The sequence below is a fragment of the Cyprinus carpio genome, chromosome B3 (assembly GCF_018340385.1).
Source record: "Cyprinus carpio isolate SPL01 chromosome B3, ASM1834038v1, whole genome shotgun sequence".
NCBI classification, from domain to species: Eukaryota; Metazoa; Chordata; class Actinopteri; order Cypriniformes; family Cyprinidae; genus Cyprinus; species Cyprinus carpio.
The window spans coordinates 31875142-31897433 of NC_056599.1; the positions used below are offsets into that span (position 1 = coordinate 31875142).

General features: G+C 38.2%; 1 protein-coding gene across 1 annotated transcript; it reads right to left on the reverse strand.

The window, feature by feature from the left end:
- Positions 1-1408: 1408 nt before the first annotated feature.
- LOC109055306 (transcription activator BRG1) lies at positions 1409-21860 on the reverse strand. Its single transcript, XM_042720805.1, has 34 exons — positions 21704-21860; positions 19420-19706; positions 19170-19302; positions 17127-17582; positions 16740-16838; positions 16360-16612; positions 16111-16237; positions 15446-15617; positions 15166-15341; positions 14891-15058; positions 14743-14793; positions 13614-13744; positions 13364-13418; positions 12272-12390; positions 12006-12153; positions 11763-11926; positions 10305-10371; positions 10009-10119; positions 9168-9410; positions 8930-9043; positions 7167-7274; positions 6998-7084; positions 6842-6888; positions 6587-6753; positions 6240-6403; positions 5144-5371; positions 4981-5058; positions 4676-4894; positions 4332-4594; positions 3792-3897; positions 3364-3465; positions 3071-3203; positions 2808-2944; positions 1409-2054 (listed from the first exon to the last, which is right to left on the reverse strand). The coding sequence occupies exons 2-34, from the start codon at positions 19639-19641 to the stop codon at positions 2022-2024; spliced, it is 4881 nt and encodes a 1626-aa protein (XP_042576739.1). The 5' UTR covers positions 19642-19706; positions 21704-21860; the 3' UTR covers positions 1409-2021.
- Positions 21861-22292: the final 432 nt, after the last annotated feature.

Here is a 22292-nt window from a genome sequence, read left to right on the forward strand (position 1 = left end):
GAAACTATAGTCATGAACACAGCAGATTCTTTTTCAGTTATTTCTGTTAGAGAGAGTATTAATGCTTAGCACAATGCAGAATACACGTACAAGGATAATATTAAAATATTAAATATTGATATTTAATAAAGGACAATATTAAATATATATTGTTGTCAACTGAGGTCAACATTTCCACTAAGTTAGGTAAAATTACAGTCTATTAGGCTCTACACACACACACACACACACACACAAAAGGGTGAAAAAAAGAAAAGAAAAGCCACTTTCAAACAAACTTGTTAGGAATTCCTAGACTTGCAAAGTTAGGAAATTTTAGGACATTTGCAAACTTTTGTTGGTTCATTAAACCAACAATTCAGTGTTTGCTTTTCTGGATGCACTTCGATCCTTTGCGAGTAAGTGGACAACAAACAGAGTAATTCCTCACTTTGAGATTCATCCAAAAATAAAAAAGGCTGTTTTAGTCAAAGTCTAATACCACACTAAAAATCTGGAATTCACATCTACACTCATGTCAGACGTGTTACAAAAATGCTTAACATCTAGCACAGTCCTAACACATGAATCACATAGACAAATAAATTGTGCAAAGGCTTAAATAAATACTTTACCCAAAAATATAATTTTGCTTAAGATTTATTCACCCTCAGACCATCCAAGAATTAGTTTTGTGTGTGTGTGTGTGTCTATTACAGCAAAAAGCTGCATGTTTGGTAGGAAACAAATCCATGAAGACGTTAAACCATTGCTTTTAGCCAAAAATATCAGTCCATAATCCATAACATTGCTTTCTTCAGGGAAAAGGTCATCTTGTTTGTATGAGGAGAGCAATGTGCAATGGATCAGGCACTTTTTAAAGTGTAAAGAGTCAAAAACAGCTCCAAACAAATATGTTGGTGGATTTTGATGTGATAGGGCAACAGCGGATGGACATTTTCACTGGAGGAAGCTTTGTTATAGTTTATGGACTGAAGTTTTTGATGATTTAAAATGAAAACACACAGAATTTCACTGTAGAAGACATTAATTGATGGACTGGAGTGAATTACTGTTTGAGGATCCATTGGTGAGCAAGTGATGTAATGCTAACATTTCTCCAAATCTGTTCCAATGAAGAAACAAACTAATCTACATATTGGGGGTCACTTTTTTAATTGGTGGTCACTTTTTTAACAAATTTTCATTTTTAGGTTTAAAAATTCATTTTTAGATTTAAGAGCACTGGCTGAGTTTGGCACCAATATACAGCTGATCTTAAAGCAGCTGTATGTAGTTTTGTGTATTTTTGCAACATCAAAGCCCCCTACAGTCAAGTGAGTGGAATTCACTGTCATTATAAACATTGTCAATCTGTACTCAGCCAGAAGTTTCAACCGGTGCGCATAAATAATTGACTGAAACTGTGTCTTTCTTAGATGCCTTTATTGTGCATTTTGGAAATCCAGTGACACTGACACAGTACAGAATCCTACACCCTATTCTCCCCCATTTCTCCCAAGTCTATGAGGAGGAAGTACCTTAATCCTCTTTGCAATCTTAATTTAAACAGAGAGATCAAGAGAAAAACGGAAAGAGAAATAACTGGCTGCGTTTTCCACAAACAACATGCATTTTGGGGTCTTGTGGGGATGAAGGGGTGACGTTCACACGGCTAAAAACAATAAGAGGACACTGAAGCATGATCCGCTCTTACTGGTCCACTGTGAGTCAGTCTGTCAGATATCTGTTCATCTTATGTCACGTCCTTGAAAAAAAACCATAAAAACAAATATGGAAAGAAACAAATGCTCAATACTTGAACTGTCTTGCTATACATTAAAGATCATCTGCTTAAATATGCAAATGGAAGGGCTTTCTTCTGCATTTTATAGTGTAGTTTTCTCATTTAATCGTTTTGGTATACATGTCCTCTCTCTAAAAATGTGCTGTTCTAGGGTAAAACTAGGCCCTTTAGGAGCCTGTCGGATCTCATGTAAAATGACGTATCTGCAGCAGAAGTGATTGGTCCTGAAGAATGTTTAATCTTCCTCGCTGCCACTTGCCGAATGCTCCTACACAAAAACATTAGAAAAAGAATTAGCATAAGTGAGCAACAACATGAGTGGAAATAACACCACCCTGCATCCTACTTGCTGAATGAAATCCAATACTAATTTTAAGGTGCAGATTCCAAAAATAGTGCCTGTTTTTCTCTAGCATGTCATTTTCTCACAAAATGTGTGCAATTTATAGCATCTTGCTTCTGATTGTAAGGTGATGTAGTTTTGTATTACCCCTTAAGGATCAGAAAAAAACTGCCACAAAGACATGATTCATATCTGACTCTGAGCCAGGTTACAACTGCTTGTTGAATTCTCAAACTATTTTCACATGTATGAATGATGAAGACATGATTTTATGCCTGATTTCCACTTTTCCACATCATTGCAGATTGTAAGTTCAATGATACAATTCAACATTGCACCTAAAATTTGACTTAAAAAAAAGGCATCAATTTATTTTAGGATGTCTTTGTTACACAGGTTATATGTACTTACTATTATAATAACAATTAATTATGCATAATTACATAAGTAACTTTAAGCCAAACCCTAATCATATAGCAACAACACGTAGATAATTAATATTACTCAGTACTTAAAAGTATAATTACACTGTATGTTATTTTAAGAATTAATATTGTCATATAGCAACAACACGTAGATAATTAATATTACTCATTTTTATCAAATTAGCACACAAGAAACCATTTTCTTTTTTGGTGTACTTTTCCTTTAAGTTCCACATTAATCATTCACGAGTACCTCTTCCTGGTCCTCCTCACTATCGTCATCACTAATGACAGGTTTAGGGCGCCAACTGCGTCCGGTTCGGCGTCTTCCCTTCCCTCTCTCCACCTTTTCCTTTCGGCTCAGCTTTATCTTCACCTTCACTGAACGAGCTAAAGACACACAGACACATGTTAATCGTGGATTTAAACTATTTGAGTTGTACATGCAAAATACTCTGCTCAGATAATAGTTGCACTGTACAAAACGTTTTCATAACAGTCGTCTTTACCACTCACATTCAGACTCCGATCCTTCATCTGCCTCGTCCTCTTCCTCCTCACTCTCTTCTCCCTCACTCTCTTCCTCTTTCTCGATCTTCTGCCGCACACTGGTGAACACAGACTGCAGCACGATAGAGTCCTCGTAGATCTGAAATAATACATTTGAATCAGCCAAATGAAGTACAACTCTACAGTGTTGTTACCATTAAATAAAGCTATTCAAATGCATTTGTTACTTAAGCATTGTATATATAACAATATAGACGATAAAAACTAATAAGATAAAATATTAATAAAACAAATATTACCAGTGATCCCTCCAGGTTGAAGGTCTGAGCGTTCTGACAGAGAAGCATGACGTCCTTCTCCAGGTCATTCAGAGTGCGGTACTTATGACTCTTAATGCGTTCCTGCACAAAACAGAGAGCAAGATTATTTACTAATATATTATGAATTACCAGGTACTCATAATATAAATAACTTTAAGGATATTTAGAGTTAAATGATAAAAACCTGCATTGTAATCGGAGTAAACTTGTTCATAAAAAGGGCTCATTATTATTATTAACAACAGACCTTTACACCTTAAAATATAATACTAAAAACAGCTCTAAGTTGCACCTTAAATATTATTATTATGATTAGTGTGCATATTTAGTGTATTTCAGTGGGTGTTGGTGCACCAGCCAAAGCAATTGCTAATTAATCACTTAAAAAAAAATACAAATAGGCAAACCTTGATCTTCCTGAAGTCCACAGGTTTGCGAATGAGTTCGTAATATTCTGGCAGCTCTTTACGTGACGGCAGTTGAACAAACACCTCACTCAGCAGTCTTCCATTGCTGTTAAAAATACAATGACAACAACAACAACAAAAAAAGCATGACTCTTTAAAAAAAAAAAAGCATGTTTATCTATTCCATATTAAATAAAGCATAATATATCACTATAAGACTGTCAATCAATAAATCAATAATACACACATTTCACCATTTTAAAGTTAACATGCACGAACTAATAGAAGTGTACATCTTTAATGCAGTGTATATTTCTACAAATAAAATCACCTGGCTAAATCTGTAACTGTAAATATCATTAGAGAGCACCTGAGAAACTTTATTGGTAATATAAACTTTTCACATTAGATTGTCAAAACTTTACATGCATGTAACAAAATAAAAAAATTTAAAAAAAATCATAGGTTAACCAGCATTTCCAACAGCTCAAAAATCATAATATAATTTAAGGGCTAGAGAAGACTAATGAAGTGACGAACCCATCCTTGTATTTGATGACTGCATCCACAATCTTCTTCATCTTCTTGGTGAGTGTGGGAGGGTTGGGAGAGAGTTTTTCAGCAGGAGGACGACCTCGTTTCTTTTGCTTCTTACTGTCGTCATCTTTATCTCTGCTCCGCCCACTGGAGCTGGGCGTGGCCGGGCCCGGAAGGTCGAGGTCACGGTCGCGCTTCCTTTTCCGGGTCGTTTTCTTGTAGCGCACCTCTTCTTCAATCTCATCAAGGGTGCCTTCCTCGATGGCCTGAGAAGCAGTGAAGTACATCAATACACCTTCCTTTTTATAAGTAACGGCAATACAATGCAGTTGTGATTCCTCATTCACCTTCAGCCATTGTTTCTCTGTGAGGGAGTCGCTGTAGTCCACTTCTTTTCTTTGACGGGAGCCACGGCCGAACATCTTCTCCTCTTCTTCTTCGCATGTGAGCCTTTCCACCTCTGCGTCGTCCTTCATGATCCAGGTGGGCAGCTCGTCCTCCTCCATCAGCCGGGGTTTGCGTTTCGGGTTGCGAGCCTCTTCACGACGGCGGTCGAGATCCATGCGCTGGACGAAAGCAAAAGGAAAATTAGGAGTCAAACAAAACAAAAGTGTGTCAATGTAATGAAAGTTAAGCAAGTAGGGCTGCTAACCATGAAGTGATCGAACTCTTCCTCGCTTCTAGCGATCATCTGATTAACAGTCTCGTCATCTGGCACTTCATCTTCCTCCTGAGATACGAGAGAAAACAAAAGCGAGTGAATTTTAAATGACGGAAAACGGAGGCTGTTGACAGGACACTGAAATTGTCTGTACCTCATCCTGCTCTTCGTGCTCCAGGATGGCCTGCAGGAAAGCTCTGCGCTCGTGGCTGGATGACTTCTGGTCGAACATACCGGCCTGGATGACCTTCTGGTCCACGTTCAGCTTGTATTTGGCAGCAGCCAGGATCTTCTCCTCCACGCTGTTCACGGTGCACAGACGCAGCACACGCACCTCGTTCTGCTGCCCGATACGATGGGCGCGATCCTGGGCCTGCAGATCCTACGACAGACCAGAAAGAAGCGTTCAGAAACAGAAAATATTGTGAAAAAATAAAACCAACAAGCGATATTGTATCAAATCGATAAGAATCATGAAGATCACAGAGATAATATTATTGAAATTGCTGCACATTCTATTCTACAGAAACTATAAAGATTCTCTATACAAATGTATTAAATTGTTTTACACAGATTCTATTGTATTAAAGCTAACATTTTACAATAAGGAAAAAATTTAACAATTTGTCAAATTCTCAGCATTTATAATATTTTTATAATTTAGAGTAAATGTTCATTTCTACAAACACTAATCCAGTTTAAACTATTTCAAGTTGCTAAATGAACAATGCATTAAACAAGAATTAACAAATGAGTTAACAAATTTTTTATAAAATATTCAATTATACATTCTATTCAACAGTGATATAAAGATTCTATTCTATAACGGCACTATTCAAGTGATTCTAAACTTAAGATTCAGTTCCACAATTAATGTATTATGAAATGACTTACAAATTACACATTCTATTCTACAATCATTCTAAAGATTCTATTGTACAGTGATCATTTAATGATTCTACACTAAAGACTCAATTCTGCAATTAATGAATTCTAAAGATTCTATTGCAGAGTGATTAAAATCAAATGCGTCTAAAAATTCAATTACACAATGATTCTGACCTATGAATAAATCTATTCTAAAATGTCTTCACTAATGATTCTATTATATACTTTATGTAAGCTCTAACTATTCTGTCTACAATAAAGAGAGTGGGATTTGTGAACAATAAACGACCACAAGAACTTTTATCACATCAAGAGTTTCCCTTTTGTAAAACACCGCTATATTTAAAGGGACAGTATTGTACCTGGTGAGGATTCCAGTCGCTGTCAAAGATGATAACAGTGTCAGCAGACTGCAGGTTCAGCCCCAGACCTCCTGCTCTGGTGCTCAGCAAGAAGATAAAGTACTGAAAGGACGGATCATTAAAGTTCTTCAGCAACATGCCACGATCCTCAGCCTTAGTGGTTCCTGCAAAGACAAAAGAACGATGCTAGCACGATTAAACTGTCAGTGATTCATAGATTTGAATGAATTACTCATCCGTGATTAATAGATTTGAATGAGTTAATGTTATAAAGTAGTTTCCCCAGGACATGCAAAAACATCTTGCTAAAACTCTCATTCTGTGTGAACCTGGTTGAAGGGACTCACCGTCCAAGCGCAGGTATTTGAAGTTGCGGTAGGCGAAGTAGTCCTCCATGATGGTCATGAGCGTGGTCATCTGACAGAAGAGCAGCACTTTGTGGTTGGTGGCGCGGAGCTTCGGCAGGATACGGTCCAGCAGCTCAAACTTACCAGAGGCACGGTACAAATCCGGTCTGAAGAGAGCCCATACAGTACATGATCACAGAGAAAACCAGCGAGAATAAAAAAAAAACAGTTTACAAATTTTAGTGCTCTACGTACCCCTGAACAATGCCTCCAGTGAAGCCCAAGTGCTCCGAGAAAGATTCCTGCAAAACACACCACAAAAATACATCAAACGAGGTGCCCTAAACCGAGCAGATGAATGCAAAGAATATAAATGACCTTTTATGAGGACTATGTGAAACAAATGATCACCTCAATTTGCTGGAACATGTAAGGGTGGTTGCAAATCTTCCTCAACTGCATAATAGTGTTCATCAGAGTCTTAGTGCCGCCTTTACCCTGTAACAAACATGAAGATATTATTATATTAGAGACATTCAGAAACACTCACATATTCTTGATGTGAATCATGTCTCCTCACCTTCTTGTCTTTCTCAGAGCCATCAGTGAGCAGGACTCCTTTAGCCTGCATGTGTCTGTACAGCACTCTCTGTAGAGCCGACATGTCGCACTTGATCACATATTCCACCTGAACACAAGAAAACAGAGTTTGAAATGAGTTACTTTTCAATGTAAAAAAAGAGCATATGATAAACATGGCAATCAGTTTTTCTTCTTTTTCATTATTTTTCTTCATATTAGTTGTTTTAATATGTTTAAGTTTTTTTTAATTGTTTGGGGTCAATATATTTTTATCCGTATAAGTAAGTAGTAACAGTACAGACTTCTACATTGTTACACAAACTTTGAATTTCATATTAGAGCTGTGCGATTAATCGAAATTGTAATAAAATCACAGTTTGAGCGTGCGCGATTTCTAAAACGCTAATTTTCCGCGGCCCCAACCTCCCGCAGTAGCCTATGCTATCCGATCCAATCAGAATGCAGCGCACCTAAGTGGAGCACGAGAACAGAACAGACTGGGCATATGCCTAACTCCAGGTTCACACTCTGTCTGTGATGCGTATTTTTTCCCAGCCCATGTTAATGGATCAGTGCGTTCACACTGCACGCGGTAAAAGATGTGAACAGAAAAGGTTAGAAATCGAAAGGTGCGAAAAGAATGAATATCTAGCGCCTGAGCATAGAGAGAGTTGTGAGTGAGTGAGTGAGTGAGAGGAGACATGTTTTAAGTGCGCGCATTCTCTTCGGATGAGAGCAGCGTGTTTCTGAGCACGCGTGTCTGGTTTTGTGACAGCAAAGGAAATCTGCGTGCAAGCGGACAGATTCGCGCTCGCACATTATTTTAATGTGCTTTCGCGTTACAATAACACGCTCTCGCTGATGCTTATTAACTGCATTCACATACTGTATACGCACTGCAAACGGAGTACGTGAACCTTGGGCAATAAATATATTTCAGCACCTGAGGCACCGCTACAACGAGCTCTATGACCAATGCATGGCAAAAAAAAAAAAACAGCCCTGGACACGGGATTTATTTTATTTGATTTTTTTGCCATATGTCTAGACATTTTGTTTGATATCTTTACTTAGTGATTATTTTGACTTATGTCTGTTCTAGAGGCATGTTACAACTTTTTGATAAAGCTCTCATTGGTTTTCTTTTGGAAATATGTTTCAAATTTATACTGAATGCATTTATGACTGTAAAGCATGTCTGTGTGTGTCAAAATTGTGATTAAAATCGAAATCGCAAAATTGATCAAAAAATCGTGATATATTTTTTTGGTCCATATCGCACAGCCCTACTTCATATTTAAAGAATGTTGAAAAAATAATACTCTTTCCACAAATAAATTACGCAGCACAAATGTTTTTAACACTGAATATCAACATATTGGAATGATTTCTTCAGGATCAGCTAGTAACGGTTCTAAATGTGATCAAATAAATGCAGCCCAAGCTTGTGAACAGTAGAGCATGTAGATAAATATTGTTTATTACTATGTATTTCTTAATTGGTGCATATAAACAAAACAATGTTTACATGTTCTTTATTGTTAATTAAAACTGTGGAAAGTATGCACTGAATATTACAGATTTTAACCAGTTTTTTGCTTGTATTTATTAAATAGTACTACTTGATACTTCCTTTGACTGAAGAGGGAATGAAAAAAATTCACCCATTAAGCTATGTCAGAACAAACACAAATTGAAATACACATTAAATATTGAAAATATATATTTTTTTGGCTGAACAGTTTGAAGCATAAAGCAAACCTTCTCGGGCAGTTGGGCCTCCACTTCTTTCTTGAGTCTCCTGAGCAGGAAGGGGCGGAGCACTTTGTGCAGACGACGGATGATCAGAATGGTCTCTTCTTCGTTCAGGTCCACCTTTAGAACATGACAGGAAGTAGTTTAAGCATTGTACTTTTATAGAGCTCGATGACACAAACAGAATTTCAATTCATTGTATCCTGTCTAAATGTACTCGTACAGCTACTAAAAGTTTTCATACCTTCTCTCCGGTCATGGCGAACGGAGCATTGAACCACTGCTCGAAGGTGCTGCAGCTCTTGAAGATGGTGGGCAGCAGGAAGTTAAGCAGAGCCCACAGTTCGGGGAGCTTGTTCTGCAGTGGCGTGCCGGTGAGCAGCACACGCCGGGGCGCCAGGTAGTGTGTGTTCAACACCTGAGTCAGTTTGCAGTGGTGGTTCTTCATACGGTGGCCTTCGTCCACTATCATGTACTTCCAACGGATCTGAAAGAGAGAGGAGCATCAGAAACTGAGCAAGCGGTTCTCAGTCAGAAAGCTTGTTAAAAAAAAAAAACTTGTCTGATGATGATAGTTCGACAACTGGCAGGTTCAGGCCCAGCTGTACAGTGGGCTGCCAGAAGGTGGCCAATCAGAAGCATATCATCCTTGATTTAATGCTCAAAATGCAGGTTTGTGTCTAGCACGCTTGCAAATCATCTCAAGTGTAGACAGGACGTAAATAAGAGATTCATTGTGCAATGTAAAGAGCTTTGTGAGATCACTATGAACTAAGATTGACAGCTTTTTAGTGACTATAAATGGAACACTCATTGCATGCTTTCTAGGCTATATATAATCCAATCAGAATTTGCATGAAACTTGTTTTTCATGCTGTTAAGAGGACCAGCAGCTACATACACTCTGCAAAGTTTGGGGAATGAGATCCACACATAAATGAGGAATTCGCTCTCGAAATCACAATAACTGACAAAGTGATAACTATAGCAATAATCTGTGTAAAAATAGATGTGCATTAAGGCTAGAGAAGCCTCACTAATTTTAGATAATTTAATTTTGTACCCAGGCCTGGGCAGATCTGTACCTTGGCCAGCACTTGCTTGTCTTTGATGATGTACTCATAAGTGGTCACCAGCACGTTGAACTTGCCGCTGCGCAAAATAGGAAGAAAAGCACGGCGAGCAGCAGGAGAGCCCTGAGATGAAAACAAGCAAAGAAAATGAGTTATCAGTCCTGTAATATCCTTCACTTAATTGCTTCAGTCACAGTTTTATTTTCTATTACTTAGTATTAGTTTAGGGAAAACCGATGAATTTGCTGAAAATTGTTTTATGACATCATTTCAACACTGTTTACTGCATAAATGAATCAAGTAATCACCTTATAAGAAACTTTCACCACAGATGGAGCCCACTTATCAAACTCGTACACCCAGTTCGACAGAGTCCTGTTAGGAAAACAAATCATCATAACTACATATCACTGTGATTATATGTTGAAATATTACCAAATGCAATAGATCAATAATACAAAATGAAAAAAGATGGTGGTTTAGGCATAGATAAGTTATGGACAGATATACAAACAACATTTCTACACTGCATAATATGTATCCAAATAAAATCAATAAAAATTGCAATATGGCTTATTAAACCATGAAGGCTGTGACTGAAATAAGCACTGTGGGTTTCAGAGTGAAGTATGGCACAAGGTTCATCTGCACGCTTGAAGCTCATGATACAGTGTTTCTGTGTACAGTAAATTAATGAAGACATTCTGAAAAACTGTATCATGAGCTGCACATGTAAAACAATCTGCTGGAATAAGTTTAAAAATGATGAACTTAAAATGTAAATAATATTGTAATTTTATAGTTGTACTATTGAAGAATATATATATATATATATATATATATATATATATATATAACACACACACACACACACACACACACACACACACACACACACACTCGCTTTTTTCCCTTTTTTTTTTTTATTTTTTATTTTTAATTTAATTTTTTATATACTCGCTTTTTTTTATACAATTTTTATAGAATATTTTTAGTATTTTTGTCATATTGACAAATCTCTCAAATGGACCATTGACACTATCTATAATCTCAATTGAGAGTGTCAATGGTCCATTTGATAGATAGGTGGCGGTAATGCACTTATAAGTCTGCGATCCGCCGTAAAGTAAGAAGAAGAAGACGCCTCAGCTATTGAGAACGTGTTCAGGACACGATCAGGACAGTTCAGACATTGCGGTGAAAATCAGAGATAAAAAAAACAATATAAATACTGTTCAGTTTCTTGCATAGACCGATCGTTTTGTGTCTTTACACATCAATGTATTGCCACGAGCCGCAGGGATTAATTTGGTTTTATGTATGTTTTTTTTTGACTCTCAAAGCCATGATTCCCATTCACTTCCATTATAAGACTGACACACTGCAACAGTTTGAGTTAAAAATCTCTGTTTGGGTTCTACTGAAGAAACAAAGTCACTTACATCTTGGATGTCCTGGGGGTAAGCAAATTAAGATGATATTTTATTTTTTTTTTGTTTTTTGGTTTTATGTGTTAGCTTTAAGTGTAAAAAATTCAGCCCTAAAAGGACGATAGACAAAAAAAAATTATTGAATTTTATTTTATATGCAGATGTACTCACCAACACAACCATCCCAATCATTGTAGAATGATTCTTTCCAAATAAAGCTATTTAAATAATCTAATAAAATGTGTAAAGTTTAAATCGCGGAGAGACAAAATACCACAATGTCAGTTTTTTCAGTATGGTGCAGCTCTAGTGTAGAGAGTGTGAAAAGTGACTCACGAGAGGGGGACAATGATGAGGAAGGGTCCGTTGAGGCGTTTGTACTCCATGAGGTAGGTGATGAGTGCAATGGTCTGGATGGTTTTTCCCAAACCCATTTCATCAGCCAGAATGCCATTTAAGTTATTATTATACAGAGACACCAGCCACTCCAGACCTTTGATCTGCAGATGAGACAGATGCAATAACAGCACGCCATTTAACAAATCTGATCAGTTCACTGCAGTTTTTTTTGTTCTGTACCTGGTATTGTTTGAGCTGTCCATTTATTAACAGGCTTGACTGTCTGTCCACTTTCTCTGTGACTTGGTGAGCCACAGCGTAGTACGACTGCAGGCCTCTAACGAACGCTGCATTACCGTATTCATCGTCAACATCCTGCTTGGCATGCCTGTTTAAGACATGATGGATATTACCATGACAATAGAATTCCAAAATGAACATGGGACAGGACAACACAATCCCATCTGGATGTTGTAAAAAAGCACAGCTCTAAACCAGTAACGTACTCAATGATGTGACGGGCGTCCACCTCGGACACATCCTCACTGTCTGGATCTGTAATTATCTTCTTCTCCTCTGTTGGGGCCTGAGATGACTGAGGCTGCTGCTCCTCCTCCTCCTCCTCCTTTACAAACAAAAAACACAATAGTACAGTAATAAAATGAAATGTAAAGATTTTGAGTTATTAATCAATCAACTAATTAAATGATTAATATTTATCAATTAATTCAATGAATGGAGTTTATGAAATGTAGAAATGCTAAACTTTCAGACAACCACATAAAAATGTAATTAAAAATTAATGTAACTATTAATATTAAAAGAAATTAATAAATGTAATTATACTAAATTTTTTGTATATGTGTAAAAGTAATTTTCCAGTCAAGTACATTAATAATTGATTTTTCAAATTTGGTAATTATGAAGTTAATTTGTGATTATACATATATTGTATGGAGAGTGACATGCATAAGTGTAAAACTACCAGGCAACCACATAAAAAAAAAATTACACATACATACATACATACACACATACATACATACATACATACATATATATATATATATTTTTTTTTTTTTTTCTATTTTTTTCACATTTTTTAATTTTGTAATATAATTAATATGCGATTATAAATAAAATGAATTTAATGGAAGTTATGAAATGTAAAACTACTAGACAATTTAGTAATTATATAAAATATTTGATGGTATTATAAACTAAATTAATAGAGTGTTGCAAATATAAAATACATACACTATATGGTTCAATTAATACACATTTTACATCTTTATGTGGACGTAGCATCAAATCATGAATGGTTAAAATAGCTTTTTAATATCAGTCTGCTGTATTGGACACTCTATTGGTGCATAAAGACAAACATTTGTTATGTGTATCATGTCATGAAAGCAGTATCACACGATAAACTAGCCATTAATCTTATTCTGATGATGCCCTACATTCTGACATCAAGGCTGTGAACACACAAACAAGAGAGTTTTCTCTTCAAGTGCATGTAAAGCCCTTGCAGAAAGCACAGTGCTCAAGAGACACTGAACAGAAATAGAGATATGAGAGCTGAAGAACAACCACACCTCTTCCTCCTCTGAGCCGCTGTCTTCACTATCAGACCGCGGGGCCACCTCATACCTACAGACATTAAACAAAATAGCATTTACACATTTGCAAACATTTTTAAACCTGCTGCTTTAGATATATGTAAATAATAAATGCATATTAAGCATTTATGATATGCTTCTCCTATCCTTTTCAGTAATAGATACACAGGTACTGAGAAACATCATATTCTGAAAGAACAAGATCCCTAAAGTGTGTCTCACTCACCCAGGATTCATCTCCAGCCAGGTATCCAGCTGCCCAGCTCTAGGAGCTTCCATGCCGGTGAGGATCTTCCCACTGTCCACGTGAATCACCTTCACCGGTAGGTCACTCATTTGACTGGTCTCATCCAGAGGCTACAATAGAAGACAAAAACATAGCTGTATTAGATTAATTACCGCCGTTTGCGGCTAATAAGTGTCCATGATGTTCAATTACATAAACTTACAAATTAAGCATCACTGTGACTTGCAGCCAAGTGTCTCTACACATGAGAAATATCTAGCCATTAAAGAAAAAGGTCTAATACTAGAACAAAAAATATTCTACACTTTTCTACACTATACACTTTTAAAGTTCTGATATTTCAAGTGGAAGCCTTGAGATTATAATATGCAACACTGAACAGTGATGTTTAAACACAATTCCACCATGTCCAAGATGATATCTGCAATTGGTTATGGGATATACCAAAAATTCATTAAATTAACTTCTTCAAATTTTCCTCAAAACTCCATAAAAAAACCCCCACAAGAGCTACATTAGTGTAAATGATCAGCCAAGCTAATTGCAAAAAGCCAAATATAAGGTACTTTCGCGCGACGTAGTTCTAGAAACTGGTCAGCATGGTCGTTCCTAGAGAACCAATTTCCCCCTCAAGCTGTTTCCCTGGTTTTCTCGTCTTCATTCACGCTATTTACAAACCTCAACAACTGGTGAATGGAGGATGGCACAATCTGAGCGGTTTGTTGTGTGTCATGGGTTTCGTGATAATGGAGATGGAATTTAAACACGGATGAACATCTGACTAAATCTCCTATGACAACTTGCGGTGTTACATATCATCAAGGCTGAGAAAAGAACAAAACGCTGCAGACAACATGTAAATGCTGTTATCGCAATTTTCCATGTTCATGGAGTAAATACGTTTACGTGGCTTTTTAAAAATGTCGGGTAGCCATTGTTTCGTATGCGTTTGGCTAATCAGCATACACTTACATTACTGGTAGTACCTATTGAGCTGTTTTAGTTCCTAGAACTAAATACATTCCTAGTTTCTGTGGTGCGAATGTGCTAAAAAGCGTGAACTTCCACCAATAGTTCTCCTATAGCCAAATATACTTTAAGATCTCACCTCTCCATCTGGACCCAAAACAGGAGCTCCACCCTCAACGTTCTCTGGCTTCTGTGAGGAGGAAAGCAGAAAGGAAGATGAACACCTGAGGACAACTAGACTTAGACTCTATTACGGAAACTCTTTCCAATCCAGTGAATCTCATCACCTTCTTTTTCTTCTTCTTCTTCTTGTCTTTGAGGGCCTGGACAGCTTTGTGAGCTCTGACGAGCTCTGTGAGGTTGGCCACATACTCGTCCGTCTGCTGCAGCAAGTAAGCCAGACGTTTGTCCTTCTTCTGATCGATCAGCTTCCTGTAACCCTCTTCATCTTCAGCCTGGAAGAAACGCACACAAAAAATGCTTTTTTTTTTAAGACATCTGTTCAGAAAAACAGGACAGATTTTATTTGTCTTTATTTGAAAAACAAGTCCGTGCATCTCACCATCAGCCTCCTCATTCTCTCCTTCTCGATACGCTCATTCTCCTTCTTCTGCTCTCTCTCAGTGTTGGCGTGGTACGTGGCTACGGCTTTGGTCACCTTCTGGATCTTTGCGGTGATGGAGCGATGATATTCCTTGAAGTCCTTTGCATGCTGAAGGATGCTGTTGAGATACTCCTACGAACACGATAAGAGAACAATCTTGTCTTTTGTGATTTGTGTTTAAGTGTTAAGGTTTGATTTATGATTTTTTAATGATTTGCTAGGAAGGTAGGAATTTGCTGATGTTTCTGACGACGCTTGCGTTCCTGCTCGATCTTCTGCTGTTTCTCCAGTTTCTCTGTGATGCGAGCCTCACGCAGGGACTGTCTCTTGCTGCGCTTGTAGGCCTTGCCATTCAGCGCCGTCTCCAGGGCCGTGTCACGCCTCATACACACTACGACCTCCTGGCGGAGCTGCGTTGAGAAGGACAACACGGGTCAAACACCACTAAAACGTAGCAGGACTGGGCTGAAGTCAATCACAACCACCTTACAGAGCATTTTGCATTAGAATTCCCAGCAAGATACATGTAATCTGATAAAATTTCAAGAATTTTGTAATAAAAAAATTGATAAATAAAAATGAACACATAAAATAAATTAGATGAGTAACAAACAACAGATAGAATTTATTTGATAATTAGGGATGCACTAATGTATCAGCCAATAATTCGCATCTGAAAAAAGCAATTATTCATAATTATCAGACATCAGTCGAATGTTTAAAAACAACTGATGATCAGACCCGTCATCCAAAAGGGGGTGAAAACAACAACATGCCAGTACTTGTGCTGTGTGAATAAAATGTACTTTGAACTGGGTGATAATGACAACAGAACTGCAATTTGTAAGCTCTGCAAAAAAGGAAAGTCAACTATTCTTTGTAATGAGCAGATACAAGTCATACCTGTCTCTGAAAGTTCAGGAGCCTAAGTGCCTTGAGCTCAATGTTGGCTTTGGTCCTCAAGTCTCCAGCCAGAGAGCCTGGAAGGTTCTCCAGCTCCTGAATACGATGAGCAATACGAGCCTGTAACCTGACAGATGGGAACAGCCACATCAAATGTTGGTAAAACCAGTTAAAAAGGCTGTATATCCAGGATTTGAAGAGTGTGTTTACTCAAACATCAATAGTTGCCCTTTCTTTTCTTCTTCTCACCTGTACTCTCTCTCCTGGAGGACCTCCACTGGGTCCAGACCCCGGGGTTTCTGGATGGGTGTGATGCGGTTCTGTTTCTGATGAAGCACCATGGGCGGCTGGGTCGGTTGTCCTGGAGATTGGGTCTGAGGGGGCATGACAGGTGAAGCGGCGGGAGGAACTGAAGGTGGTGCTGGAGACGGGCGGCCCGTGGGCTGAGGAGGTATCAGCTTCTGCGGGGCACTTGCAGGGGCGGCAGCATTCACCATGGGCCCTGGGATTACAAAGACATGGTTAATATGTGACTCTGAGATATGAGTGTCTCTTTGCAGAATACAATAAGGCTAAATATTGAATTGATAATTGGACGTGATTGTTGATAATTTTCACAATTTACTAACCTTCAGGCCAGGGTTTAGGTGGTCCATTGGTGGGTTGTCCCTGCAGGCCTGGAGGAACACCAGAAGGTCCTGGCATAGGCATGTTTGGTCCGACCATTCCTGTAACATACAAAAAGTTATTTTTATTAATAGAAATTATATTTCAAGACCATTTAGGAGATTTTCTACAGTTTGAAAGCTTGAAAGCTCATTTAAAATACTATATTACAATATCTGATTAAACTTTTTAATTTTTTTTTAACTCAACATTTAGGTACTGAGTAATATTGATTAAATATATGTCCTTAATGTGCAGGAAATTCTTACTGAAAATAATGCAATAAATAAAAAAGGACCCTAAAACACGCTTTTTAAGAGAGCTGAATTTAATACGAGATATCGCCTTACCTTGTGGTCTATTGTAGTTGGGTCCCCCAGGTCCAGGGCCTCCTGGTCCAGGTGGTCCTGCTCCTTGTCCTGAGGCAGGGGGCATGTTGGGCATCCCTGGCTGCATGCCTGGCATGGGCCGTTTTCCCTGCACTGCCACCTGGAGGTGGTCAGGTAGAGCTTGCCCGCGTGCCAGCATCTTATAGGCCATGATCTGTGCCCGCAGTTGGTGAAGCTGGTTTTGGTTAAAAGGAGTGGGTCCGCCGGCGACACCAGGCCCGCCTGCATTTGGAGGTCCTCCGCTGGGTCCCGGACCTGCAACACCACCGGCACCTCCACTCCGGTTCTGCTGACCCATGGCCTGCGGGTCTCCCTCCATGGCACCAGGACCAGAGGGCATCATGGGGCCAGACGGAGGGCCGTTAGCAGGTACCGGACTGGGGGCATGTTCAGAACCACCCAGAGGAGAGGGGTAACCTGAAAAAAACATGATATAGACCATTTGATTTTTACATTTTCAGAAGAAAATATAGAAAAATGCCAAGCACTGAATGTTTTCCAATGCATTACTACTTTATCTGCTAAAGCGTTCTGAATTTGAGCTTTCATTCATGTCTGTGGTACAGAGCAGGATGGGTTATATGGCAAAAAAATTTGCTTTGATACTTAAAAATAGTAATGGCAAAGGTTGCAGGAAATCAGAGGAGAAAAAAAAACTAGTACATCATAAAGTAAAAAAAAAAAAAGAAAATTCACAAGTTGTATCACTAAAATACAAATGTGCAGAACAATTACAGGACTGCACAAACAACAACAAACTTGCTTTCAACTCGTTAAACACATCCTACTTTTATAATTGTTTCTTTTTCTGTCATGACTTTGTGGTTTCCAACAGCTGTGGGGTTTTCCGTTTCAAAAGGGTAACCCTTTTCACCCAACATTTCTCTGTACAGAAAACAAGTGTGCAAGCAGCCCAGCGGAGGAACAAAGCAATGCACCTCAAAGGGAAATGTGAGCAAACAGGTTGGATGGCTTTTTATTCCCAGTCTAAGCCTAAACAGTTAAGTAGTGAGCACACCATCTGTTCTCCATATAACAGACACAGAGCTCACAAAACATCTGGATATCTTAGATTTCATAAGTGGATAAATCTGAAAACGCCACCCTGGTATTTTCGTGTGGACAGCGAATCCATATATTTTCTGAAACGATGACGTCATCAGCCCACGTCTCGCCCCTAGTCAGACACCGCTGTCATGTAACAGCAACCAAAACATGAACAATTGTATTTTTATTAACTAACATTAACACAGATTAATAAATGTATTGTTCCATGTTCGCTTGTATACCTCGCGCAAGGTTTATGCGCATAGTCCAAGTCATCTTTTCCATTTTTAGTGTATCTCTGTGGCAGAATTACAGCGCCACTTACTGGTCTGGCATATATACTACATCATTTTGTGTCGGTTTCGTTGTTTCATGTGGACACAGATATTTCTTGAGACAAGGGGAAAAAAAGAATGGATAGGGAAAGCTCTGGCTTCATGTGGACGTAGCCAAAGAGTGCAAGCAACAGACAGATACAAAGAAACATAGGTAGAACAACAGATTGACAGAAAGAATGATAGACAGAAAAAAAATGACAAAAACAGTGACAAAGCAACAGAAATATTCAAAGAAGCATAGGCAGAAAAATAGACAGAATGACAGACAAATATAGTGACGGAAAGAGCGACACTGACAGAAAGATACAAAGACACATAGGTGGAACAAAAGACAAACAGAACGATATAGAACAATAGATATAAAGAACGACAGAACAATAAAGAGCGACAGACTAATGCAAAGAAACAGACCGCCAAACAACAGAAAGACAGAATGAAAGATAGAAAGAACGATACAGACAGAGACAGATTCAAACAGAAAGAATGCCAGATAGACAGAGCAACAGAAAGAGTGACAGAGAGACAGAAAAAAGTGATAGAACATCAGAAAGAGCAATAGACTGACAGTCAGATGAAAAAAAAAACAAAAAAACATCTAGAACATCAGACAGACAGATACCTTGAGAGTGTTGGTCCATAGGACTGGGTGGAGGTCCCATACCACTGTGGCCACCCTGTCTCATGCCCATACCCTTCATTTGAGCGTAGCGTTGATCTTCAGGAATGCCTTTCTCATGCATGCCTTCCATGGGCTTCAAAACAATACAAAATAAAGAATGAGTCAAAGAAACCATCCGGACAGCAGAAACAAAACACATGCCACTGAACCACAAATGAATCAGACACATGTTGATAAAACCTGGCAGTACCTTGTGCATCTGGTGCATGTTGTCCTGGGGGTAACCTGAGGGACCCTGTGGAGGTAGTGGGTGTCCTGAGGAGGGGGGCCCAGGGCTGGGGCCCATCATGCCATGAGCAGAGCCAGGCGAGGGTCCAGGACTAGGCCCTAACATGGCCCCTGGAGACGGCCCAGGGCCTGGGGAAGGGCCCGGCCGAGGGGTCCCGCCCATAGGTGGGTCAGGGGTGGACATCTCTCAGCAGAGCCGGAAGAAGTGAGCGGCAGAAAAACAGCGTTCTGTATGTGTTTTCAGAAAGCCTGTGATGGAAAATAAAACTAATTTGAATCAGGTAGCCTTGATGAACAAGATATATTATGCTGTTGACATACATAGGAAACATTAAATAATAATAATAATTTAAAAACATTTATAAAATACAGTACTTTTTGGTTTAAATATTTAATTCAAAATTTATATATACTCATTTATTTTTATTTATTTTAGTTATTATTTATATTTATTATGTTTATAAATTTTAGCTAATAATAATAATAATGATGAGAATACAAGGAACGAAAACCACATTAAAAATATAACACTAATATGTCTGATCTCACCCTAATGCTTTAAAAGCTCAGTTTCTGTACATTTGTAAAAACATATCTGTACTGCATTTCATAAATCACTGAATGAATCCAGTTATAACTATAAAAGCACAGCCCTTGAAATGAGGCAAAAAATTGGGTTAATTAATCTGTGCCTTAATGTGTCAATGACTGACTACATTAAATATTCCAGTGAAGACCCCAAAGGGTTTAAAAAAAAAAAAATCAGATTGTATTTTAGTTTGCCTTTTAGATACCAGTCAAATATTAATGTGTGTATCTAAATGTGTTGCCTATCTTGGCCTCGACCCTCTTGTAATTTAGATTTTAAGAGTTTCAATTCCTGGTTAAATAAAGGTTTAAAAAATAAAAATATATATATATATATAATCAATTCCTGGTTAAATAAAGGTTTAAAAAAAAAAAACGTATACACACATTAAAATATTTAGAAAAATTCAGGAGACCAATAACAATGGAAATGTTCAATGGTGTTTAATAAACAAGAAAAAATATATGTAAACACTGACACAAACAAATTCACCCTGAGAAATATTCACTGGAGCAAACATGGTGACAACTAGCCCCGGTGTCAATTACACAATGCAACTTACATCTTCTACTGGCTCTTAGCAACTGTTTTTAACCATATGTCACAAACATATGTAGTATTTCATTCATGAAACAGCTGAAGGTAAACTCTAATTAATACAAAATAAATAATACTAACGATGTAATAACTAAAAATAACTAAAAAAAAATGCATATGCCGGTTAACAAGCTGTTTGTGAGTTCATTTACAAAAAAATTATATATTTCAGTATTAAATATTTACAAACACTCATAATTAGTTATGGTATAAAACGATCTTCTATCAAAAAATAAGTGTTTTAATGAGCAGTGATAAAATAAACGCCAATGTCGGTTTTTTTTTTCCTCCTTTTTTTTTTCCCAAGGCTAACGTGAATTAGCAGCCGGCTAACATTGTATAGCTAAACATAAGCCACAAATATCCCACAATCATTAAAGCATATTTCCAACATGATAATAAATCACGGTATAATGCTGCAGATAATTTGTGAAATGTATACAAAATTACGACAAAGCTAAAAATTATTGTAGTGGTTTTTAAGGACGTGACCCAACTAGGCAACAAGAGAAACATAGAGATCCATTAAAACCAAAGACATAACACAAAACGACTTTAAAAACGGTTAGAACATTCCCGATATGTTTTTATACAAGACTGCTCGTGTTGGCGGAGAGTTTAAACGCTATTTAAACTATTAAATCAGTTTAAAAAACACAAACAAGATCTTAAAGGAAAGACAAAGAACGGCATAGGACCCGGTTGTGTGTATGTGATTACAGTCGGCCATGCTGTGCTTCTCCATGTCCGTGTGTGCTTTAAAACCGAATAACTCGAGTTATAAAGCTCGAAGTCAGAGGTAAACACCGCGAGCAGCTTTTTTAAGATGATTGATCCTACCCGCCTCCCGTACGCTTGACCCTGGTCCCCCGCTCGAGTTACATTCCCAAAACTTATTCATTCATTCTGCCGCTGCGGCGGTGCTGTAATGTCGGACTGTTCCGAGCACAGCAAACCCGCGAAACAAACAACATATCCGCGTTCTATAACGGAACACAATGTATCAGTTTAAAAGTCATGCGTTCTAAAAACACTGCGCCGCGTTTAGAGCGTGACTCACAGTATACAGATTCGCGCCGGCCTCTTCCCCGTACTCTTCGGCAAATCAAGAAACAAAGGGCAGCTCAGCTAGTTCCTTTTCCCTCTCACTTCCCCCTCCCATCTCCCATCTGGTCTGATTGTATCTCCAGAGCGGCCTGGAAGCGTCAGTCAGCGGCTCGCGAGCGCCCCTAACAACAACGAGCGGAGGCTCCTGGTTTGAGCCTCGCGCAGAGCGGAATGTCGGCTGTATGGCTGAATGGGGGATGGGTGCTGCTGGTTTCCTTCTGGAAACCTACATTGGATATTATAGCCTATGTATTTTTTTTATAGATATGTCTATTATTTTAGGTTTTTGCTACCATTACTACTATTCGCATGTCTGTTTCTGTCGTGAACAGTAGATGAGTGCTATTTTATAGCACAGTAAATCAGGTTCTGAACAAGCAACCAGTCACCTGATTACAGAAAATTCCTGAGAAGCTTAGGTTCTATATGAAAGCCAGCTGAAATGTATACTACAACAGCAAAGGCATTTATAATGTTACTTAGGATTTCTGTTTCAAATAAATGCTGTTCTTTTCAACATTCTATTCATCAAAGAATCTCGA